We start from the raw sequence: 25,252 nt of genomic DNA on the forward strand, positions 1-25,252 counted from the left end.
CAGAAAATTGTGGGAAGAACAGAAAAACAGAGAGAGAAAAACAGAAAAAGAAAGAGGGAGCAAGAGGAAGAATTGACTACCGATGTAGAGACAGAGACCTACAAGGGGTTGTTCGTGTTATCGAAGAACCACGATTGAACAACACCTGCCCTGTCTACTTGTTTCAGGTTTCTTCGTTTTATGTTTCTCTAGTTTTCGTTTTCTCTGGTTTATCCACTCAATCGAGTGAGGATCGTAGCCAAGGTTGTTGCCTTGAAGCTAATATATTTCCTCTAGACAAAAACCTAGAGAGACTAGTACATTCCTTGTGCTTATTGTTATTGTATCCACCCAATCGGGTGACGATTGTAGCCAAGGTTGCTGCCTTGAGGCTAGGACATTTCTCTAGTCAAAACCTAGAGAGTTCGTACGCAGTTTGTAATCCTTGTTATTCTATCCACCCAATTGAGTGAAGGTTGTAAACAAGGCCATTGCCTTGAGGTAGATACACCCCTCTAGTGAGGTCGTATTCCGTTGTACTCAAAGATATAGTGAAGTTGTTTGGAACCTAAGGTACCCGTGGTTTTCCCTATTTTGGGTTTTCCACATTAAAAATTTTGGTGTACTCTCATTTTCTATCTTGTGGTTTCATCCATGGTTTAATTTGTCTTGATTGAGTTGGTAGTCCAAATCATCCCGATTCGGATCCATATTCCCAACAAGTGGTATCAGAGCGAGATTCATACCCTCCGCAAAGACTTGGAATATAGATGAATCATTAGGCGGGATGATTAAACTGACGGGATCCAACTACCCCATTCCTCCTTATGATCATTTGCCATAGCTTCTCTAAAGCTTCCTGGCTCTCCTCCATCTGAAAGCATCACATATTCATGTGGGTTGTATCTAGTAGAAGGTCTTCTTTGTCTCATAGACCTTCTAACCTCTTCCTCTTTCAGAGGAGCTGCTGAAATGTCACCTAGAGTATGATGGTCATGATTCTGCCCATCATCATCGTCGGTTGCATCATCAACCATATCATCATACTCCTCGATATCTCCCCCATGACCTTGTGTGTCTGGGGTAGGCATTGGGTGTTCAGTGACTGAAAAATCAGGGGTGAGATCCTGCATTTCATTTAGCTCCGAATCTTGTAAGGTCTGATCCTCAAGGAATACCACATCCCTGCTTCTAATGACCTTCTTCTCTACTGGGTCATAAAGTCTATAGCCGAATTCCTCATGGTTGTATCCCAAGAATATGCATGGTTTGCATTTGTCATCAAGCTTGGATCTTTCATCTTTTGGGATGTGAATGTAGGCCCTACAGCCAAACACTCTCAAATGTTTGTATGACACGTCTTTACCTGTCCAAACCCTCTCGGGAACATCGTCATCCAAGGGGGCTGACGGAAACAGGTTTATGAGGTCAATTGTAGTCCTCATTGATTCACCCCAAAAGGATTTAGGCAATTTTGGGTGGGATAACATACATCTTATCCACTCACAAATTGTCATATTCATCCTCTCAGCCACACCATTGTGTTGAGGTGTTTTCAGGACACTTCTCTCTAGTCTAATACCATGCTCACGACAATATTCCTCAAATCGTCCTTCATATTCACCGTTGTTATCGGCACGAATACATTTCAACATTCTTCCAGTTTACATTTTGGGCATTGGGTCGTGCATTACCTTCAATCCCACAAACTCTCTATCCTTTGTTTGGGCCACTAATGCGGACCCAAAGCCCAAAATGTAAATAATGCAAACCTGAACCTAAACAAGCAATGGGTACTAAAGGGTTGGTAGATAACTGCCTGTTTGTTACACTTCTCTTTACACTTCCTATTCGATCGGGTATGCATACCCATGATGCTATGCACCATATCATGGTAAGAATTTGGTAATCATGGGTTCTATGCATAGCATGTCTAGCAGTGATCATGGGTGCATGTGCATAGACATGCTATGTGTTGCCATATATATATATATATATATATATATATATATGCGTCCATATACAATCCATGATTCTGTCTGTCTCTCTATTATGTATGCACTCTTTCTCCATCTCCCCCTATTGTTTAGTCCATCTGTTTTTTAAATTGCATAATCGTGCTCCCAAATTTCTAATATTAAAACTCACCTTCCAAAAGCTTTAAACGGCCTAATTTGATTTTGGAGATAAATTGAAAGGGGGGCCGCGCGAACGCGAGCCCCCGCTGCCACAAATTATGACGTGCACTCTCCCACATTGGGGAGATGCTAGGGCAAACAGCCCCTCCGGCTGTGCAATGGAGGCGCCGGCCCTAAAGCGATTGACCTTGCTGATCACCGATAGACCCCGCCCAGGTAAGTATGTTCTGCTGCTACTCAAACCACTCGATTTATACCTCCCTTCTTCCCCGTCCTCTCTATGTGGGACAAATAGAAGATACACTCTCTATCTTCACTTTTCCATTTCCGCTCTTAATGTATGTTATATGTACGCATTCCCTTCGCCATGACACACTCAGCACTACCACTACTACTACTTTTACTAACCATCATATCCCGTGATGTTTCCCTCATTGCACAATCTATGATATACATAATGTGGTACATGTGTTGCTTCTTAGATGCTATACGAAGCAAAATGAAACTAGTCCATGAGTGAGTGGGCACTACTCACTACCCATTATTGTACATGAAAACTCACATCCTAACCACCAAATTTGTGTTGGATGCTAATCCTCGAGGAATTTGAGAGGGGCAATATTCCACATGGTTCAAATGTTGCATCCAACATTGGAAAAGTTGTCTAGACGAGAAATGGGGGACACACGAATTTGTGTGCCAAATGACTTCTCCAATGAAGAGGTGGACCCTTGTTCGACGACACACATTAGTTATGCCAACTTGTTGGTTTGTGAACTTGTATGAACATTTTACCCACCAACTACAACGAGATTTAGTACAACCCCTCCTTAATCTTTAATTTGAGTTTAAGATTGATTAGGGTTAAGAGCTAATTAAGCCAAACTCTAATCACTTCATTCTTGTAAGTGTGTGACACACTCTTTCATAATAAGTTGTGTGCATTATCTCTTACTCTTTTCACGTATGTAATGTTAAGGGAAAAGTACCAAGATACCCCTGGAAGTTCGTCTATTTACCAGAATGCCCCTGGAAGTTCCAAATTTACCAAACTACTACCTCTATGTCCAAAAAAATACACATTATAAAGTAATTATACACTCAAATCTACAAGCCCTATTTACCAAAATACCCTTCAAACACAAATTTCTTTACTTACACGATTGTTTGGGTCCTTTGTACCTAACAATGTAGTCTTTCTTTTCTTTCTTCTTCATTGGGTTTATCAATCATCTTCATCATCAAGATATGGGGTTATCTTGTGCATTATTAGATATTTTGTTGAGTCGATAGATATATTTGATTGTGTGGATATTTTTGGAATTACACTTTTTATAAACGGGTCAAAATTAACATGTAATTATTACATTTCGATAATTAATTTTGGTTTGCGAGTATTTTTGAAATTGATAAGATTGAGGAGATTTAGTTGTGATTGCATTTTGCTAACAAAATTTAGTTTAAAACCATGAAATTTGGTTTAAGATGGCATTTTAATAGCAAAGTGTTATGTGAGATTTCGTTTAAAATGACATTTTGGTAGCAATGTTTTTCATGAGATTTGGTTTAACATTTTGGCTGCAAATTGTTTGTGAATTCGTAAATTCATGGAATTTGGCTTCAAAATGGCATCCCAATGGTAAAATTTGGTGTGCGATCAAATGTTTTGGTTTTAAGATTAAATTTTGGTCACTTCAATCAAAAAAATTATAACTCGGTGTAAATTCATAGAATTGGATTTTAAGGTGACCTTTCAATTGAAATTATTGATATATAATATAATTTTGATAATTTAGTTTGATTGATGATGTATTTTGAAAAATAAAAGTGGTATAAATTGGTCAAAATAGGTATATAGTGGCATTATGGTAAATAAGTTTAGGTTTAAGGGTACTCTGGTAAATAAGGCTTGTAGATTTGAGTGTATACTTACTTTATAAAGAGTCTTTTTTTGGACATAGGGGTAGTTTGGTAAATTTGGAATTTCCGGGGGCATTCTGGTAAATAGACGAACTTTCAGGGGTATCCTAGTACTTTTCCCTAATGTTAATTTGTATACTCTATCAAGAATGAAAGATCAAGCGAGAGAGAGAACCACTAGGGTTACTTAAGCTAATAGCTCATGAGTGACCGACATCCACTATTGCCATATTCTCTACTAATAGAGTATACGTTGATCCGGATCCTCAACCCAATGATATTGATGGGAGTCATAACTCCATTGATACATAAAACACGTTCTTGTTCATGCACATAGAAACCACACATGGACTACCCCCAACACAATCATGTGTTGCACAAAAGAAGAGCATCATACCCCACCAACAGATACATAATGCAAAACACAACCATCACACAACGAAAAGTGGCTCTCTTAGAACACAACAACGTGAGCCCGACACAAGCAACACCTAATTGACAACTGCAACCCAAAGGCCCACCACAATCCCCTAGCTCAAATTGAACACACTAACCACTGGAGGATATAAAGCAAATTGGAGACCCACAAAGATACGACGATACCTGAGTGCACATGGAACTCTCAGCCATCACGTTTGTCCATCTAACAAAGGACACTCGACAAGCCAAAACACTTCATGTTGTGAAGGTTACACAATTATAACCACAACTAGACGTTTGGACTAGAGACCAAAAAAACAAAATCCCTACCTTGACCATGCAAGAACAGAAGCCAACACACTTCAAAATCAAATAGGACAACTCAAAACTAAACTAGTCATGCTCTTAGCCAAAGTGGAGGCCATGAAAGATTGAATAAATATAACCTCTAGCGTGCAAAAGGAGGGCGGAGCTAGAAAAGCATATTAGTGTCCTATGCACAACCAAGCAAGTACTAGAACGACACCCAAGACAAATGCGCACCAGCTTCCCAACTCCAACAAAATAGCTCAACTCCACTTGAGTATGCAAAGAGGGTTCGACAAACCTCGTCAAGAGCGAATCAAATGCCATACCATCACATATGGTTTGAGCAGTACTTGTGTACACAAGGACAACTTCATACCAAACAAAGCTATTTATAACTCCCTTGTACACCTTGAGTAATCATGTAACAAATGAAACAAGCTCTTTTGGTTTTGTTGACCACAAAGAAGGTGTTCAAGGAATATTGGCAATGCCCATAATTGGCTAGCAAACAATGTAAAAGAATTCCTCGGCACCTCCTAGATGCAATACGTCAAACTTCCCCCTCTCAACTTCCAACGCCTCCCCCATTGCCTTCAACATCCTCTCAATTGTGCTCCAAGCCCCACCTACTCCATCCTCAACAACACAACTCCACCCCTTCCCAACAACACCCCATGCCCCGTCCCCCCCCCCCCCCCCCATCTGCATCAAGACCCTCTCTCTCAGATGATCCCTCCCACTCTCTCTCACGTCTGTGGTCTCGACTCTCTCTCCCTCTCCCTCTCTCTCCCCTCTATGTAGTTCTTCTCTCTCTCTCTCTCTCTCTCCTTATATGTTGTCTCCCTCCCTCTCTCTCTCTCTCCTCATTTGTGTAGTCTCTCTCTCTCTCTCTCCTTATATGTTGTCTCCCTCCCTCTGTCTCTCTCTCCTCGTCTATGTAGTTCTCCCTCCCTTACTCTCTCTCTCTCTCTTTCCCCTTGTCTGTTGTCTCTCTCCCCCTCTCTAAAGTTTATAAACGACTTAAACGGTTTATCCGGCTTGAGCCGGTTTGGCGAGGCTCAAGCCAAGCCGAGCCGAGCTCAAACCGTTAAGGCAAGTTCAAGCCTAAACCGAGCCGAGCCGAGCCGCTAAGCCGTTTTCAAGCCGGCTAAGCCAAACGGTTTAGGCTTGAGCCGAGCCGTTGCCGATCCCTAACCTAGCATATGAAAGAGAGACAAAGTGAGATGCTATCTGCATTAGGAATCGGCAACAACTTAGTTTCTGCTTATCCAGTTTGGTGGACAAGGCCAAACTGGTTTGGAAGTTATCGAGCTTGAATCAAACTAATTCCAAACCACTTAAGCCTTAACATGCTTTATGTCTTGGGATTAAGCCTTAACATACTTTATGTATATTGGTATTGGCCGCCTTTGTTGTTGTTCTGAACATCCCCTCAATATTATCATGATTCATTGGCACGTTCTTAGTGGTGATAAGGAGTGTTTGTCATCGCATCCGGCAATACTAGAATAAGGATAAAATCTGTATGCTTTAGAAGATTGACCAGGAATTGGCGAATCTGTGGTGGGTTCAGCTTTGTTAAGTGGGATAGTGGGTGGCGGCAAAGTCCATGGGGAGTCATACGTCCGGGTCGGGAGTTACTCTATAAATGAATGACTTATCCTGCTTCTTTGACGTAATCAATTACTCCGCAAGGCATCCATTGCTGTTCATCACTCCCCTTCCCATCTTCAAACGTATTCATTACGTTGGTTGCAGTTGGTTTCCTCTATTCCAAAACTTCCATCTCTTTCACTCACTCACTCCCCCTCCTCCATCGTATCCTACACTCCGTTCCTCCTCGGTTGGTTTCGACCATCCTTAATATTCCGTTTTCACTAGATGCCGAGCTTCCCATGCACTCTCCCTCTCCTCTCAATCCTTATTCTCATCATACATTCGGCAATGCCAGCGGAGATTGTGGCTGTGGCGACTGCGCCCGCGCCCACCTCCTCCGATGACATGGCAGTAGCACAAGCACAAGCACAATCACAAGCACAAGCTCTCGTGACAATTAAGGATGCCGTCACCCACGACCCCTCTTCTTGCCTCTCCTCCTGGACCGCCACCTCCACCTCCACCTCCTCCAACTCTACTAATGATGTTATCCACACCACGGCACCGCCCTCCTACTGCCCCTCTAACGGCACTGCCGGCTGGTACGGCCTGCTCTGTGATGACAGCTTCCACATCACCTCCCTCAACCTCTCCTACTGCGACCTCTCTGGTTCTATCTCCCCTTCTCTCGCTCTTCTCCCTTCCCTCTCTCATCTCGATCTCTCCTACAACAACTTCTCAGGCCCCCTCTCTTCCTCCCTCTTCTTCACCCACCAACCAACCAACTCCTCCAGCCTCACATACCTCGACCTCAGCTACAACGCCCTCCTCTCTGGTGCCATCCCCCCTTCCCTCATCCTCAACTCCCCAAACCTCCAAACCCTGCGCCTTAGACACACTGGCCTCAGCGGCCTTGTTCCTCCAGAGCTGTGGACCCATCTCCCGGCTCTTCAGTACCTCTACATCACTGACACCTGGTCCGACTCCTCACCCCCACTTCTCAGCATCTCGCCCACCTCTTTTCCAGCGACTGCGAATTTCTCTTTCTGTGCTACCATTGAAGCGTTTGTACTGTTTGGCCTTGATGCATCCGGGGCATCCTTTCCCTCTTCCTTGGGAGATTGCCAACAGTTGCAGATCTTGTCCTTGACTGTCGCGGGTCTACAAGGATCCATCCCCCCATCCATTTGGCAGCTTCCTCACCTCCAAACCCTGGTAATCCAAGATCTTAATGTGATAGACACTGTGGATGGTTATCCCTACGAGCCACGCCCCTACAAGCTCCACGGGTCACTGCCATCCACTTTTGGCTTCTGTAGCGCTGCTGGATCTACCATCGAAGACATGTACATAGATGGCATCAATCTCACTGGCCACATTCCTGCTTCTATTGGCACCTGTGCCTCTCTGCAGAATCTGGATCTCTCTCACACAAGCCTGGAAGGCCCCATCCCTTCTAGCCTCGGCAACCTCACCCAGCTGCAGACCTTGTACCTCCAGAGCAACAACCTGACAGGCAAGATACCAGCTGCGCTCGGTAGCTGCTCACAACTCACCGACCTTCGACTGGGGTTCAACCCTCTCATGGGTTCCATCCCCAGTGAGCTGGGAATGCTCATAAACCTCCAGGTACTCTCTCTCTTTACGGCCAACCTTGAGGGTCCAGTTCCCGTTGCGCTTTGCAACTGTACCCAAATGGAATGGTTCGACGTGGGGTGGATGCCCCAATCTGATGTCTTCACCTTCCTTCCACCAGAATATCCCCTGTCCCTGGGTCTTACAGGGAGCATACCTGAATGTTTCAGTAGAATGCCAAACCTACAAACGCTGGCATGGCAGCTTAGCCACCTTGACGGGGGGTTCCCTACGAAAGCATTGCAGAATTTAACGCAGCTTCAATACTTGGATCTGACTTACTGCGGATTGGAAGCCACCTTTCCTCCTGAGTTCGGCTGGAATTTTCCAGATCTACAACATCTGAACCTCGAGTATAACCACTTAACAGGGTCCATTCCACCACAGATGGGTCAGCTTCCCAACCTGGAACTACTCCATTTAGGTTCTAATGATCTGAATGGAACAATCCCAGAACAACTCCTCCAAGGCCTGGCACAATACAGCACCCTCACTACTCTCCATCTCGGTAGCAATGCTCTGGAGGGATCCATATCTTCCTCCTTTTGTGGCATCGCAAGCCTGCAAACGCTAGTTTTGGGTACCAACAACTTTAAGGGCAGTATACCAGCGTGCTTGGGGAGCTTGGAAGCTCTCACAAACTTAGATCTTGGACAAAACAACCTCACAGGAAGCATTCCTCCATCTCTCGGCCGCCTAATAAACACAGAGAGCTTAACATTAAATACCAATGAGCTTTCTGGATACATTCCTCTCGAAATCGGGGCATTGATAAAGCTGCAGAAATTAGACCTCTCCACAAACAGCCTGGAAGGGATCGTCCCTGTTGACGCTTTACATAATCTGTCTGGTCTTCTGACTTTACGACTCTCTCAAAACAATTTGAGTGGGAAGATAGAGAGCTTGGACCTGTCCAAGATGCCCAACCTCCAGACTTTTGGTGCCTATGGAAATGCTTTAGAAGGGGGCCTACCTGCTGGCATTACGGAGAATAAGGGACTGGTCATCTTCGATGTGCAGGGGAACAAATATCTCACCGGATCCTTAGGCAATACTACTACTGTTGACATAACTGGTTTATCCAAGCTCAGGGTGCTCTCGGTGAGCTACAACCAGCTTAGCGGCGACATCCCCGGTTGGGTTTGGAAGCTTCCCAGTCTGCAGGCACTGGACCTCTCCAACAATCGCTTCAGCGGCCGCTTCCCTGCGTCTCTAACGCACCTCTCCTACTTCAAGCTCAATGAAAGCTCAGACAGGAACCAGACTACCCTCTACGAGGAGGTGCCGGTCATTCTCAAGAACACTGTCTTCATTCTCAAATATGTTCTGAGTACCCGTATCTACTTTGATGTGTCCCTGAATGATCTGGAAGGCGAAATTCCAGAGAGCTTCGGGGAGCTGCAAGGTCTGACAGGAGCCAACCTGTCCCACAACCGAATCAGCGGCACAATACCTGCGGGTACATTTGGGAGATTGATGGAGTTGGAGGTGCTGGATCTCTCCTACAACCAGCTCAGCGGTGGCATCCCACAAGATCTCACGTCTCTGGGCAGCCTCTCTACTCTAGACCTGGCCCACAACCAACTGGAAGGACCAATCCCCACACAGAACAACTTCAATACCAGGGTCTCATCTGCCAGCTTTGAGAACAACCCGGGCCTGTGTGGCTACCCTCTTTCCACCTCCTGCAACACAAGCATTGATGATGCTAGTAGTGATGTGGGCACCACTGCCAGGCAAACACAGCAATTGATCGTGATTTGGTTCAATGAGTTCGTATCTCCATGGGCGCTTCTGGTGGGCTATCCGACTGGACTTGCACTTGGCATATTCGTCTGCCGTACCCGGTCCTTATAAGGACAACCATAAAAGAAAACAATGTAAATATGTAAATAGAAAAAATTGAATAAAAGTCCATGGCCTAATGGTTAAGCTTATCGATGATCTCTTATTTTATTGAGCTAGCATTTGGTTTTTCGTCTATCATACCATCTGTCTGTGGTGTTGGTAGCCCACTGACGCTGAGATCATACAGGCGCGTCCCCCACCCCACTATAATCACCCATAATCTTCACAGCCATAAGCTCTCTATTCTCTGGTTGGGCCACTAATGCGGATCCAATGCCCAAATGTAAATAATGCACGACCTGAACATGAACAAGCAATGGGTAGTGTAGGGCTGGTAGATAACTGCCTGTTTGCCTACGATTCTCTTTACACTTCCTATTGCTTGGGGTTATGTATACCCATGATTATCTGCACCCGTATCATGGTCAAAATTGAACGGCATATTGAGGGATGATCATGGGTGTATAGACATACCATGTGATGCTTCCTACGCGACTGATCTATATTTATTTATTTATGCCTCCATATCCAATCCATGATTCTGTCTGTCTATATTATATATTTACGTATATTTGACTCCATCTTTACTCCATGTCCCCCTATCGTTTGTTTATCCCTTCTGTATACATACATGACGACTCCACCCCATCGCTGCTAATTTACATCATATACATGTACTCCTCTACACCGTCACATACATGTACTCCCTCTACCCCGTCCCGTCTTCTGTTATTTACATCACATACATCTAAAGTATATTTACCCCCATATGTCATTTACACATTACGTAGTCCGTTTAAACCCAATTTTCGGTCGGACATTCAGAGTTTGATTGATTTTGAGAAAGCGAACGCGAGCCCCCGCTGCCACAAATTATGACGTGCACTCTCCCACATTGGGGAGATGCTAGGGCAAACAGCCCCTTCCGGCAGTGCAATGGAGGCACCGGCCCTGAGCCATCGGCCTTGCTGATCACCGATAGACCCCGTCCTATATAAACGTAGTTGTGGTGTAAGACATCGATGAATGGGGTCGAGGCCCCAACCCGTGTGTTGTTGCCTCTCGAGTTCTTGGGGAGAATATGTATCTGCTCTATTGGTGGAAGGTGAAGTAAATGTCACTCCGCCTTTACTTTGCGTGCGCTCGTATTGGTCGAGACATGCTTTGTATTAGGATGGAGGACAATGCACGACATGTTAAAGGGATGTTCAAAAAGTCGAGCACAACGTTGTCATCAAGTATGAGCACACGAATGGGCAAATTTTACCTGTACATGTACATGTGCATCTAGAATACATGCATCCCTCGAAGCCAAGATGCTCAACATTCGATAAATGAACATAAAACCAAGAGAGAATGCGAGTGCGAACTTTCTCAGTTAGTTGAAATAGAGGAGAAGCTAAAGAAGAGGAGGTAGGAAACTTCCTCAACACCAAGATGCTCAACATTCAATATGGGAGGGAATGAGACCAACATGGTCGCTACTACTGTACGAGTCCCTTGCAAGCCAACAATCGTCAAGAACTTAACGCAAGGATAAGAGGAAGCGATTTGGGGTTATGTAGTCGTACGTACGGATAGGTGCACGTGGATTCGAGATGGAGTGAGTTGGGGAAGCAAGGCGACATTGAGCTTTGTAATGTGGATTATGTATGTATGGAGCGAGGTGCAAGAGAAGCAACCAAGCTTTCGTGAAGGTTGTTATTATACATGGTATTGTTATTTGGTGTGGGAGGAGAAAAGGTTAACATACGTAACTGTAGATAAGAGGGGGGAAGATATCCCACATGGGGAGTCCTGCTCACGCTCAGCCTATAAGTATGGAAGTAGAAGCACAAAAGAAATCATACCTTTCTCGGCCTTTTGGCTAAGATCAAGTGTAGTATCTGTTCTTATCAGTTAAATATCTGATGTGTGGCCTATAAGGCCACATCATAGTAACCTAATTTCTTTCTTGGGGGTAGCACCTGTTCGAGGCAGCTTGCTGTCTCTGGGAGCTGCGTGTCTCTGGGAGCTGCGTGCGTCGCCTTGGTATTGCACCAATGCCGAGGTCATATAGGCGCGCTCCACATACAATAACGACCAATATATTCTTTGTTGAAGGATAAATGATCAATAAATCAATAATGCGACGAAGTCTCTATATTTCTTATGTTCTGTAAGATAAGTTAATTGAACCTTCATTGTTTGCTGTATCGGATGGTTAATGTGGGCGGGATGGATATTTATCTGGAAGCCACACATGGGGAAGTAAAATTACTGCGGTGCAGGATCCGAGAAGCAACTGCTTAATGGACAGACATGGAAAATAGGGCGTTTAGCTGGGAAGGGCCCATAATAGATCTGACCAAGTCCATCGCATTCACACGGCGAAGACTTGACAACGGTACGCTTGCTATTCTCTGATGGGGACCACGAAGGCGGACCCGAACCTAAACAAGCAATGGGTACTACCCAGTGTAGGCCTAGCTGGTAGATAACTGCCCGTTTGCCTACATTCTCTTTACACCTATTGGTTGGGGTATGTATAGCCGTGATTTTCTGCACCTGTATCATGGTAAGAATTTGGCGGCATCTATAGCATGTCCAGGAGTGTATAGGCCTGCCATGTGATGCTTCCTACCCGACTGATCTATAGATATATTTATATGCCTCCATATCCAATCCATGATTCTGTCTGTCTCTATTATATATATATATATTTGCCTCCACTCTTTACAACATGTCCCCCCTATCGTTTATTTATCTCTTTTCTATACATATCCATGACCACTCCACCCCATATGTGCTATATATACATAACATGTCTTCTGTTATTTTGAATCACATAACATGTAAATTATGTATAACCGCCAATGTCATTTACACATTATGTAATCCATTTACATTTACTTTCAATAGGACATTCAGAGTTTGTTTTGATTGATTGAGAAGGGGGCCGCGCGAACGCGAGCCCCCGCTGCCACAAATTATGACGTGCACTCTCCCACATTGGGGAGATGCTAGGGCAAACAGCCCCTCCGGCAGTGCAATGGAGGCGCCGGCCCTAAGCCATCGGCCTTGCTGATCACCGATAGACCCCGCCCAGGTAAGTATGTTTAGCTGCTGCTCAAACCACTCAATTTATAGCTCCCTTCTTCCCCGTCCTCTCTATGTGGGACAAATAGAAGATATACTCTATCTACACTTTTCCATTTCTGCTCGCCCATGACACACTCAGCACTACTACTACTAAGTTACGAACCATCCCATCCTATGATGTTTCTCTCATTGCACCATGATCCAACATCTCCTCTACACAATCTATCCCACCACCAAAATTACTGCTATTTAGTTGGTGGCTCGGTGTGTATGTCTCCCTTTAACCCCCTCACATGTACTTATAGAGAGCTCACACATCACACATACCAGCCCCACCTTGGTTTTCTCTTTTATACAAATTTTATGTACATTTCAATGTTGCGAGGGTTTTGGAACTTGTAGAATATCGGGGGGAGTGAAACATGAATGCATTGCGCATGTGCAGCCAATGAGCCCTCACACTCTCTTAGCACCAACCGAGACGTCGATATGTGCCTTTGCCGCTTGGGCAATCTCTCATAAGAGTTGCACATAGTACCAACCATCACTTCCCTTCTCCCAATCATACAAAGTGCCCAAATATAAGGAGGGGATACGTTGTTTTAAAGCAAGAACCCCAACCTAAATATGGCAAGTTTTGGACGAAACGGGCGGATTGTGGTGGATGAGCAAGCCAAGTCGAACTGTCCATGTTCGAAAAAAACACTCGATGTATTACTATGTTGCTTGGTGTCAAGGACGACAAGGTTAGACCAATATTTAAAAATTTTGCAACTTTTTCTCAACAAATTTCATGGTGTTCAATGCGGTTGACTTTGTTAAATTTGTTTTCACTGTCTCAACCGGATGACTCATGTATCAATTCTTCATTTAGTAAATACAATATTGCAACACATCCAGGGCGGGTTAAGGTTATCCTCGACGCCCAGACACCAACAAATGCTTATGCATGGACCATGGTCTACATTCCATGGGCAAATTCACTCGCCCACCAAGCTTGGAGGGCAAAACCTGGCCCTCTATAGTGGACATTGTGCGCATGAACGAAGATTGAATAAAAAACATATACATAACTAATGCTTTTGCTATCAAAAGCATGAAAAGCTCAATTGCATAACTACAACAAAGAGTTCCAAGTTTTTACAAGCACATTCGATGTGGCGATCCGAATCATACATGTGTAGCCTCTATAATTTGATTCAATGTGCATCAATCTCCATGTGATGTTGTGTAAATTCACAGGTGACAACATTTGTTACATGGGAACCCAACCCACAAGAGTTCATAGCTTGATTGTTGTGTCCAACACATGAACTGGAGCCTTAATGAGAACGAGAAATCCATAATTGAAAACATTTGAACTGAAGTGTGCCTGGGAAGTTAGAACCCCAAGCACGAGGGTTGATTACTTGAATAACATGTTGGATAACATGTTGGGTATACGAACCGAACCCACGGAAGCTCGAGGCTTACGAGCAAAGAATTTGAGCAAAACGTTAGAGCTCCCAGACAAAAGAAGAGGACAACCTAACAACTTACTCATACACGACACTTGACTACGCAAAGCATAGAGCAATTGAGTGCCTGGTAAATGCTGAAACCTAACCTTTGAAAAGGAGCACCTTGTAGCGCTCAACCCTCAAGGAGGCCAATCTTGCAACTTGATTCTAGGACCAATCAATTGCATCCATTATAGATGGAAAGGACACCCCAACAACCAAATACCAAAATTACACATGAACTATAACAAGAATCAACTCTCCAACAATTCCATAACCAATCAGTGCCATATATTGGACCTTCCTATATTTGGTTGCAATTTCTTTGATGCATTTCCAAGTACAACCATATGAGAGTTGCAACACAAGGTCAACACAAGATAAACCTTGCCACCAAACTTGACACATTTGCATATGAGAAAATGTTATTCCAACACAAGTGTGTTGAAAGATTTCAACATGTGGCATATCAAGAAAGCATAGAGAGTTTAAGTTGTTTTTGAACCCATTTATATTTCACATTTGGGTTAAACATGTGCTTGCTTAGAAAGATGGTAAAATAAGATGATAGCAATACTATTTGTTATCATGAATCAAATTTCCAATGTAATCATATGTCATTCCAATCCTAGATAATCTGTTCAAAATATCGTGCTAATTGAAATTCCACAGCTAAATCAACTTATACAAAGAAAGCCAATTGCACCACTAAATTGGAGTCACATATGATTATGAATTTGTAGTTGCAATAGTTAAGATACTCACCATTACCATGGAAATATCATTTTTGAAAGCATGATACTTTGACCCACTACATTTGGATAATCTATCACCCCACATTCACAAAAATGTAACCTCCATATCTGACTGATTATGGACTCTGGTAGTGTTTAGACTAAGTCATTGTCTTGGTAATAAGTGTACTTCCAATCATTTTAGACTTGAAATTAACAATACCTTTTACTACTTCAACATTGCATTTTACAAACATCTATTTAATATTTTGCAAGTGGAGATCAGTGACATAATGTCTAGAATCTTGTTATAAACAAATGGTAACAATTACCAAGTAGTCTAATAAGTGGCAATGAATAATTTCAAACACTTACGGTATCCATCTTATCTTTTCTGGATGTTATGATATTCTATGAGTGACCTCCTTAATAAACACACACCAACAATATTGTATATTATTCCCATTGGATTAGTCGAATGCACAAAACTAGCAACTAAAAACATTCAAATTTAATTAATTCTTTAATAATGTGAAAAGAACCTCAATTTATGTCAGTTATAGCTATCCAAACACAAGATACAAACTATGGAGTTATGCATTAAGGTTTTATAGCCAAACATCAACACTTCAAGACATTATCTAATCCATATGATGCAAGTTCAGAAAATAAATACTTGCATTTATAAACAACTCAAGGGCTGTGGTCCATACTTATGATACAAGCCCAAACTTTTTTGAACCTTACATTTAAAATACATCATTGTAAATAAGGTAGCCCTAAGAAGGTCCACATTCATCTAACTAAAAAATAGACAAGAAGAAACACAGCAACAAAGACTGCAACCATCGTCAACAAGCTTTTACCTGATTTGGCTTCAAAAACCTATCAAGGAAACTCTCTCTCTCTCTCTCTCTCTCTCTCTCTCTCTCTCTCTCTCTCTCTCTCTCTCTCGGTAAATCTCTCTCTCTCTCTCTCTCACTCATGGGCCAAATTTGGTCTTAGAAGACATTAATATTTCTTTCTTTCTTTCTCCCCATAAATCTATGTCTGTATTAAAACAATATTACAATACAAAACCTTGCTATCACAACTACTTTACTAGTTGCAATATGGCAAGATAAACCCTCTCAGGTGTTATAATACAAGATGGCATAAATCTAACTCTTTTGGGGACAAGGTACAAATATAACATAGTTGTGAAAACTGTCGAATCAACTTTTCTTTCAGCTTACATACTAGTTGTGGTACCCCATGAAATCTATCAAACAAGAACCCATTGCCTAGGCTGCAATTATACCACATACCCAATGCCTAAGATATATAAAAACACCACCTGATATGATAAGGGTAGAGCTTTAACACCCTCAATGAAACCCATTAACATGGCGACAAACACACAGCCAATTAATGATGCCCATATTTGCAAAATAACAACCCAAATGGCTTTAGCAACCAGACATGTAATGAATCTGTGTCTGCTATCTTCCTTGCTGTACAGAAAAAACAGTACCATTCGAAATATCCGTTCATTTTAAAGCCTTCGCCAAAGGCAACCCACCGACCATCACATGCCCAACAAAACCTTTGGATGAAATGGATAATGAGAATGCCCTCTTGCATCTAAAAGTCAACACCACAATTGTACACATCATGTAATGTGCCATGTAATGCCCTCTTCGCTAACCAAGTTCTCTCTTAGCTTTCTAACGAATGTTTATTTGCTGAATTCCGTTACCGTAGTGAGGAGTTATGAGCATTTTTCGTCCGCAGCCCTCTTTGCCCCGCGGTTCCTCAAACTCAAGGTAGATTTTGAAACCCTAAATCGATTGAAAGGTACATTCTACTTCTTCTATCATTTTATTAATAGTAAATATGCCAAGAGGAGTAAAAGCCAATGATGATGTGATTGAAAGCCCAACAATCAAATGCATACTTTGTCAATGGAAAAGATCGCAACTATGTATATCTCATTGCAAGAGACAGTGATGCATATGCAAAGCGAAATGTATGCTTGCAAGGAGAGGGAATTAACTCTTCAACATACACTAGAAATGCAAAAGTTAGAGATTAAAGCTTTGCGTGAAGAACTACATGCAATGAAGAACATGACTATTCAAATGCAAGATAATAGGATGCTTGAAATAGAAAGAAAAATGTTGAGTCTTGAAGCAGAAAAAGAGATTTTAATGAAGGCAAATGCTGAAATAAAATCTACAATTGAAGGGAAGGAAGATGTGATCATGACAAGGTGGAAAGATGTTCTCTTGAAAGAAACACCAAAAATCACGCAAAGACATTCTAATACCATGGATGTGTTAGATGCAAAGGAGCAATATGAAATCGAAAGAAGAAAGAATAATATTGTCATTAGAGGTATGCAAGAGAATGAAATAGAGAATGCATTATCTCTTGGACAAAATATTACGAAATTCTTTGAAGATCACTTTGCTATGCGAGATGTTATTGTGTATACCACACATAGGGTTGGCAAAAAGCAACTAGAGGGAAAGACATCTCGAGCTATTGTTTGTATAATCCTCGATGAACGTAGAAGGGCAATGATTTAGTAGTAAGGTGTACTTAAAAGGGACAAGTTTTTTTTGTAACGGAGGATAGAACTCCACAAGTGCAAGAACGTAGAAGGCAAGCATATGCATCTCGAAAAGCAAATCAAAATGCATAGCAAGCAATTACCTATGGGACCATAAGTGTTTCACGATTGAAAGTAATGTTTTGGAATTGTAGAGGATATCCATGGAATAAGGGTTTAGGACTCAATGATGTAGCTCAAGGTATGGATATTATATTTTTGGCTGAAACATGGGAGCATGAGGCAAAACGTATACCTAAAATAGACAGTTACCTCATAAAATCGATATGGCCTCACTCCAAAGAGAATATTGGGCGTGTTGGGATAGCATGTATCTACCATGAGAGCTTAGATAATTCTATCAAAGTATGCAAATATGATGACTATAAGAGATACATATGGATAGAGGTTAATTTGGGGAAAGAGAAGTTGTATATAGTTACATGTTACATTCCTCACAAAGACTCAAACTACTATAGTAGGTTTGGGTTAGATTGTGATGATCCTTTTACAGAATTATGCCATGATATACTTTCATTTGAGAAGCTTGGTAACGTTTTAATTATGGGAGACTTCAATGCAAGAGTTGGAAATTTCCAAAATGTGGAGACATTTGAAGAAAATGTAGTAGAACATTGTCTAGTGCGTGATTCAGAGGATTGTGTCATGTCAGATTATGGAAAACTTTTGATACATATGCTAAATTGCACAAACTTGATTATCCTAAATGGTATAATGGCATTCCCATTGACAAATGTGCTCACATGTTTACCATCCTCAGGTGGAGGAAGTGTGGTTGATTATGCATTAATGTTGGCATGTGATCTATCATTGGTGAATGTGTTTAAAGTTGGTTCTCTATCTCCAAACTCAGACCACAAGCCATTGTACTTAGAGCTTGCAATTCCACATTCCACTAGATGCCATGGAGTGATAGACAAAAAGAGATGTATCATCCGACCTTGCTACGAAAAACCTAAGATGTATGCAAAGGAAGTGGAGAACCATTTGTTAAATTTTTCTCTAAGCAACAATGTTAAAGAAAATTGGCAACATTTGAAGGACATAATCCTTAAGGTTGGATATCAATGCTTTAAGATACATGTGGGTGGGCATAAGGTGTGTAGTTTTCCATGTAATTCTTGATTCGATGATGAATGTAAGATGTATCTCAAATGGTTTAAGTCCATAGAAGGGGGGAATTAAAAGATTGTTGCATGGCACATATACAAGAAAGTAGTGAGGAGAAAGAAGATATTTCCAAATGCAAGAGATAAAAAAGAAAAACTTGTTTAAGCTCAAACCAAAATTAGCATGGGAAAAACTCAAGGGTAAGAAAGAAGATGTGAAAGGTCACTTTACAAATGAAGAGATGCTAGACTATGTACAAAGGTTATATATGCATGAAGGTGAAAATTGAAACTCCATGCACTACATGTATTGATATTGATGATGTCAATAAGGGAATAAAGAAGATGGCAAGTGGGAAAGCAGCAGGTTCAACCTATGTCTTAAGTGAGCTTTTAAAATGGACAATCCACACACTCGTCATTGGATAATGACTATTTTAGAGCAAGCATTAAAACAAGAATTTCCAAATGACTGGCTTATGAATTGAATTAAACCAATATTTAAAGCCGGAGATAGGAATCAAGTATCAAATTATCGTACAATAATGGTGAGCTCAAATATTGCTAAATTATATAGCACTATTATGGAGCAAAAGATAAGCACATGGGCTGAGAGTACAAGCAAAAGAGCACTTGGGCAGACCAAAACACTCTACCGTGGATCATTTGGTCACATTAAGAGTAATCATGGAAGAGAGTCGACTACAAGGAAAAACGCTTTATTGTTGTTTTGTTGATTTCAAGAAAGCTTTTGATATTGTACCACGAAGTGAGCTTTGGAATAGAATGGTAGACATCGACATGCCATTAGCGTACCGAGTTGCGGTTGCACGCCTATATGAACAAGTTAAATGCCAACTAAAAATGGATAGTGGATTCTCAAAGCACTTCTTAAGTAACATGGGGATCAAGCAAGGATGTCCACTATCACCCACACTCTTTGGCTTATGTATTGATAAATTAGAAGAAGTGGTGAATAAGGTTGCAAGAGAAGAAGGATTGAATGGCCCCAATTTGATGCAACATGTTATCTTATTGCTTCTATATGCAGATGATGTGGTACTCTTCTCATATAATGTTGATAGTATGCAACATTTACTTGGGGTATTAGAAGAATTTTGCCATAGTAGTGGACTAGCAGTGAATGTGGAGAAAACAAAAATGATAAACATATAAAGGTGAACATATGCTCATCATTACCCTATGCTCACATATAAAGGTGAAAATATACATTTTGTTCAAAGCTTTAAATATCTTGGTATTGATGTACCCGCCACAAATTCATGGAATGCATGCTTTGATTCTAGACTCCAAGCCGGTTGGAAATCATATTACATTTTGGAGAACCAATGCAACCAAAGTGATACTTGTGGATGGGAAGTAAAACTAATGTTGTTCAATGCCATGGTAACTCAAGTATTGCTTTATGGAGTAGAAGTATGGGGTGGCACCATCTCTCTTAATGCATGGAACGAGATTGAGAAAATTCAAAAGATGTTTTTAAGGAGGCAATTAGGAGTTAAATGCACTACCTCTTACCAGGTTATGCTCTTGGAAACGGGTGTTTGATCCATAGAACTATTGGCACTCCAAAGAGTATATAAATACATTACAAAAGTCAAGAATATGCCAAATCAACGATTACCACATCTTGCTTGGAATGTTGGATGTAAGCTACAAAAGAATCATAAAAGTAAGATTCTCTCATTTGGTTGGGTTGTTGACATAAGGAAATGGTTTAGAAGATGGGGTGTGGATGATCTTTTAGAGCTTTCGGGCAATGCTATGTAGTATGTAATGATTGAGGAAAGGTTGGTGGAATCATTAAGGATAAAGTGGGAGGATGCTAAGAGGACAAAGCTAGAATACTACATTGCAAATGTCAACCCTGAATGTTGGTCTCAATATAAAGCAAGAATGTCTATTGATCGTATCCAGCCTTATCTCATTACCAATATGAGTAGTAATGCTCGTAGAGCCCTTACACTACTTCGCACTCAATCTCACAAGTTAGGTATTGAAGTCACATCATGGTATCAAAATGTAACGAATTTGAAGACATGTAAAGTATGTAATGAAGGCATGGTAAAGGATGAATGTCACTTGCTCTTCACATGCTCGACATATAGTGCAATTCGTTCAAGATATGTTGACATACTAAGAGGGAGTGATAACTTAAGTGTCATACTTAAGACACCACCTAGAAGGTTGAGCTCATATGTGTATGCTTTACTAACACATAGAGACTTTGGGCTTCAACGTATGAATACCCCTTCTTAGGAAGGAGACATATATCAAGAACACATGTATACTCTGGTCCCATAGGTCAAATTTGGCCTCTTTATGGACGATAAAAATTCTAATTCTAATTCTAATGGTATACATCATTATTGTGCACCACAATATTGATTTGTCAATACCAAAGAAAAAACATGTACCATTTGAAATATGTGTTCATTTTAAAACCTTCGCCAAAGGCCACCCACCGATTATCACACGTCTGAGAAACACCTTTGGACGAAACAGAAGATGAGAACGCACTCCTACATCTAAAACTTGACACTACCATTTTACACATTGTTTAATGTGCCATGTATCCAAAACCTTCTTCGCGAACCAAGCTCTATCTTCAACAAACTTATGGTATACATCATTAGTGTGCACCACAATCATCAAATTTTCATTACCAAATGACCAATCTTTCCATGGTTCCTCGACCACCAACTTTGAAATTGGGGAATCTAGAGCCAGCAATGCCAATATTGATTGCCAAATATGGACATATCCCTGTGGTATAAGAAACCTACTTCCAACTGTCCAAATGGTCATCATTTGCCTATGTGACCCTACAATTACCAAGCCAAGCCAAGCCATGCCATTCGATTGAACTTTGACTTGAGTGGAGGAGGGTTTACTATGCATTTGAGGGCATTGCAATATAGCATTACAAAGTCAAATGTTGAGTTCTCAGGAAAGAAAGGTTTGTCACTTGGGTAACACTAGTGTTTCTCTGTGCAGTTTAATACTGCAGAAATTCCTCTATGCAATGCATATTATCTGTGAGTATAATAGGCTTGAGTGTAAATGTAGCTAAAACCAAAATGATAATCATCACCACCAATAAACCTAATCATTTCCCAATGCTTCATCGCTATGGCCATGCAATTGAGGTAGTAGACAGCTTTCAATACGTCGGGAATTGATAATACAGTAACCATGTTTGGAACAAAGGCTTGAAACAGAGAATGGAAACAGGTATGGCTCAGTATACACAATTGAGAGCATGTACAACCACAAAACAATTACAAATGCACTTCTTTCTTTGGTTTGGATTCTTGTCATTTGGAAATGGTTTGCATCATCATTGGTAGAAGACTTATTGAATGCCAGCATTGAGGACAAGAACATAGAGCATGAAATCAAATTTTAGCTCAGCCATGCCAGATATCTCACACACAAGTGAAAGACCACAATACATAGGTCAACGGAAGAAAAGGGATGATAAAGATAAGAATCTTTCATACCATAATGGAAAGGTTTGTATTCCTGATTTTCTATACATAAAACTATGTTTTGGGCATTCACTCACATAGAATACTATTATCATCAAGTTCGTCAATTGTCTTCACTTGCTTTGACATTTTGAAGAAACGAATGGTGGAAATATTTCAAATTTATTTATCCATGACTATTAAAGTCCAAAGGCTGATAAATAGGCCATAATATATCTTTATCCAATATGATGGATTGCTCCTCAAAAATAACATTACAGTACTACTATTTATCATATACATCCTACAATGTTCACTACAAGGAGAAAGTGGAAATCCTTGAAAAATGACAGCTCTAGCATAATTAGATAGATGTGAACACATACATAGCTCCAATAATTTTATGTTTAAAAGGATTCATTCATTGTCAATATCTGACACATTTACTCTGTGCATTTATGAAATAATCAGTACTTACTTTCTTAAATCTATCAGTAGTTGCTGAGAGCAGACTCCTTGATGTATCCATTTGATTACCCTATTTATGGAGACAGAAGCCATAGTTAAGAAAATAATATAAGGATCAAAAAAGGTGTTGAAGACAAGGAACATACCATGAAATCAAGGAATCGGTTCTGAGAATTCACTTCTTCATGTATATCAGTTGTCAACTGCAGGCAGTAGAAACTTATGAGGAACTATTGACATGTTTCATACAACAAAGCCATGATCTTTCAGATAAAAGAGCCACATACATAAAATCAAAGAGGGATAAAAACCTCAGTCGTCCATTAGCAACCTAGTGGACATAATAAAACCAGTCTTTTCGGAGAAGAGGGTCCAAAAAGTCAAAGAAGAAATGAAATCTCAATTGTTATCTATAAACAAATGAGAAACTAGCAACATAATGAGAAACAAATATTTCAGCTGTCTACAGCAGCAAGTATAAATACATGAGAAACCAGTAATGATTTTAACATAATGGAGCTATGGTCGTTCAGTAAAAATTGGAGTCACAAAAATAAATGCTGAAGATGAAAATGGTATAATTAATGACTAAGTAGCAACATGTACCACACAAATATGATCATTCAGAAAAAGGCAAGCCACAGCACTCAAAAAAGAAGATAAAAACTGTACATACACCACAATGATGAGAAACTAACTACATTGTTCATGACAATATCAAGTTCTTCATACATTGTTGCAATGATAGTTCAACAATGGAAAGGTACAAAATACTAATGAGAAACTAGCAAAATAGTTTCATATAATGAATTTGTGAGCTTGAGCTTTTACACAATTTAGCCATGATTAAAAGAGAGCCACAAATGCACCAAAAAGAAAGAAAGATGAAAGTAATGTAAACTACTGAGCAACTAGTAACATTTTTCACAAAATTTGTGTGTGATTTCCGAGAAATATATGAAAATCTATACGAATTAATGACGAATTTTCACCATTCTCCATGCAATTTAGTCATAATTGTTCGGAAAATGAGTACGAAACATCAAATACAATGAAAGGTGACACAAATTAATGAGAAACTAATATCTTCCACACAAATGATTTATGATCATTCATCACAGATATAATTATAGATATGAAAATTCATAAAAATGACAAATTTTGACAACATTTTGGCAGAATTTATTCATAAAAATGTCAGAAAATTTCTGAAAAAACAAGGATATGGAGGAAGATTACTTTCTTGAGAATATTCACTTTGTCTTGCAATCCATCAAGAGCTCTGTCATTTTCCTGCTCAGAGATCTCTAATGAAGAAGAAGATGATCTGTTGATACCTTCTTCAATCTCATCAAAGAGCGAAGATCTACGATAATTATCTCTGGTGAGAAGGTAAAACAAAACACAATTTTTCATCCATTACTCGGTTCAAAACAAAGTCGACAAATTTTGGAATTTGAAAGAGCAGATCTAGGGATCAGAAAAAAAGAATGAGAGGAAGATGAAGAATCCGTGTGGGTTCGTATGGATTACCTTCTCGCGTTCATTGCAGGATCGAAAGGAGAAAGCAAGAGGAATGTTGTTGTCTCTGAGGAAGACGACGACGAATTTCTTCTTCTTCTTCTGCAGGCCAAAACATAATAATAATAATAATAATAAGGAAACCAGAAATACGTGGAAATTAATAAATAAAGAGGTTTCCGAGAAATGCCACGCATACCCCTCCTCCTCCTCCGAGTGATTTTATTTATTTCCCGAAATGCCCCCCCTTCTGCCCATCCATCCATGTTTCCGGGTTTCAACATTGTTATAGTGATCAAGTGTGCCTTAAACATTAACTTAACTTTGAGGGGTAATCGAGGCTCTCTCCGGGTGCAAGTAGTGGAGATGTACATGCTTTTTTTGTGTCAAGCATATGGCTTGGTCTTTATTATTGGGGAGTGACACCTCAAGCCTCTTAGTATGCCCACTATGAGGAAGTCTCCAAAGTATGCTCTATGGAAGCATAGCACATCAATCTTGACCCCTTCAAGGAAACTTGATTCACTAACCCTCATCCATGGATGCGTTGCATCACTCTGCCTTGAATTAGGTTATATCTATGCTTATTTATCTATCTCCTTCAATTGTGCAACCCATGTAATTGTGAACAACCCCTTATATTAACTTGTTTACTTTATTTATTGCGAGAGGTTATTAACTTCAATGAGAGATTAATACAATATATGGGACATGGTTGAGGCCATGTCAAAGACCAAATGTTGGTCCTCTCATTTTTTTGACTTTGATGTTGATATGTGTGATTTGCCATGGCAACACCCAAACAAAGAGAGTGACTGGAGAAAACGTACAATCACTATTAGGATTTGATGGTCATCCATTTGTCCAAGGCCTATGAGTTTCGTATATAT

The 25,252-nt window shown here is 40.7% G+C and overlaps 2 protein-coding genes, 3 non-coding genes and 1 pseudogene across 5 annotated transcripts; 2 read left to right on the forward strand and 4 right to left on the reverse strand.

The window, feature by feature from the left end:
* Positions 1-2,175: 2,175 nt before the first annotated feature.
* LOC147852721 (U1 spliceosomal RNA) lies at positions 2,176-2,341 on the reverse strand. The gene has a single exon (XR_015531373.1). It is a non-coding gene; the product is annotated as a U1 spliceosomal RNA (small nuclear RNA).
* A 4,369-nt stretch (positions 2,342-6,710) lies between these two features.
* Positions 6,711-9,934, forward strand: LOC147852722 (uncharacterized). Its single transcript, XM_087333285.1, has 2 exons — positions 6,711-6,886; positions 6,923-9,934. The coding sequence occupies exons 1-2, from the start codon at positions 6,711-6,713 to the stop codon at positions 9,852-9,854; spliced, it is 3,108 nt and encodes a 1,035-aa protein (XP_087189411.1). The 3' UTR covers positions 9,855-9,934.
* A 748-nt stretch (positions 9,935-10,682) lies between these two features.
* On the reverse strand, positions 10,683-10,843 carry LOC147852723 (U1 spliceosomal RNA). Its single transcript, XR_015531377.1, has one exon. It is a non-coding gene; the product is annotated as a U1 spliceosomal RNA (small nuclear RNA).
* An 848-nt stretch (positions 10,844-11,691) lies between these two features.
* Positions 11,692-11,915, forward strand: LOC147852724 (U2 spliceosomal RNA; annotated as a pseudogene).
* An 861-nt stretch (positions 11,916-12,776) lies between these two features.
* LOC147852725 (U1 spliceosomal RNA) lies at positions 12,777-12,941 on the reverse strand. Its single transcript, XR_015531395.1, has one exon. It is a non-coding gene; the product is annotated as a U1 spliceosomal RNA (small nuclear RNA).
* A 2,880-nt stretch (positions 12,942-15,821) lies between these two features.
* LOC147852726 (bet1-like SNARE 1-1) lies at positions 15,822-24,492 on the reverse strand. The gene is made up of 5 exons (XM_087332863.1): positions 24,375-24,492; positions 24,081-24,222; positions 22,988-23,044; positions 22,852-22,911; positions 15,822-16,044 (listed from the first exon to the last, which is right to left on the reverse strand). The coding sequence occupies exons 1-5, from the start codon at positions 24,386-24,388 to the stop codon at positions 15,955-15,957; spliced, it is 363 nt and encodes a 120-aa protein (XP_087188989.1). The 5' UTR covers positions 24,389-24,492; the 3' UTR covers positions 15,822-15,954.
* Positions 24,493-25,252: the final 760 nt, after the last annotated feature.

This window comes from Azolla caroliniana, unplaced genomic scaffold, assembly GCF_043228905.1.
Source record: "Azolla caroliniana isolate FFs.n. ecotype wild unplaced genomic scaffold, voAzoCaro1.0.p SCAF_17, whole genome shotgun sequence".
In the NCBI taxonomy this organism is placed as follows: domain Eukaryota; kingdom Viridiplantae; phylum Streptophyta; class Polypodiopsida; order Salviniales; family Salviniaceae; genus Azolla; species Azolla caroliniana.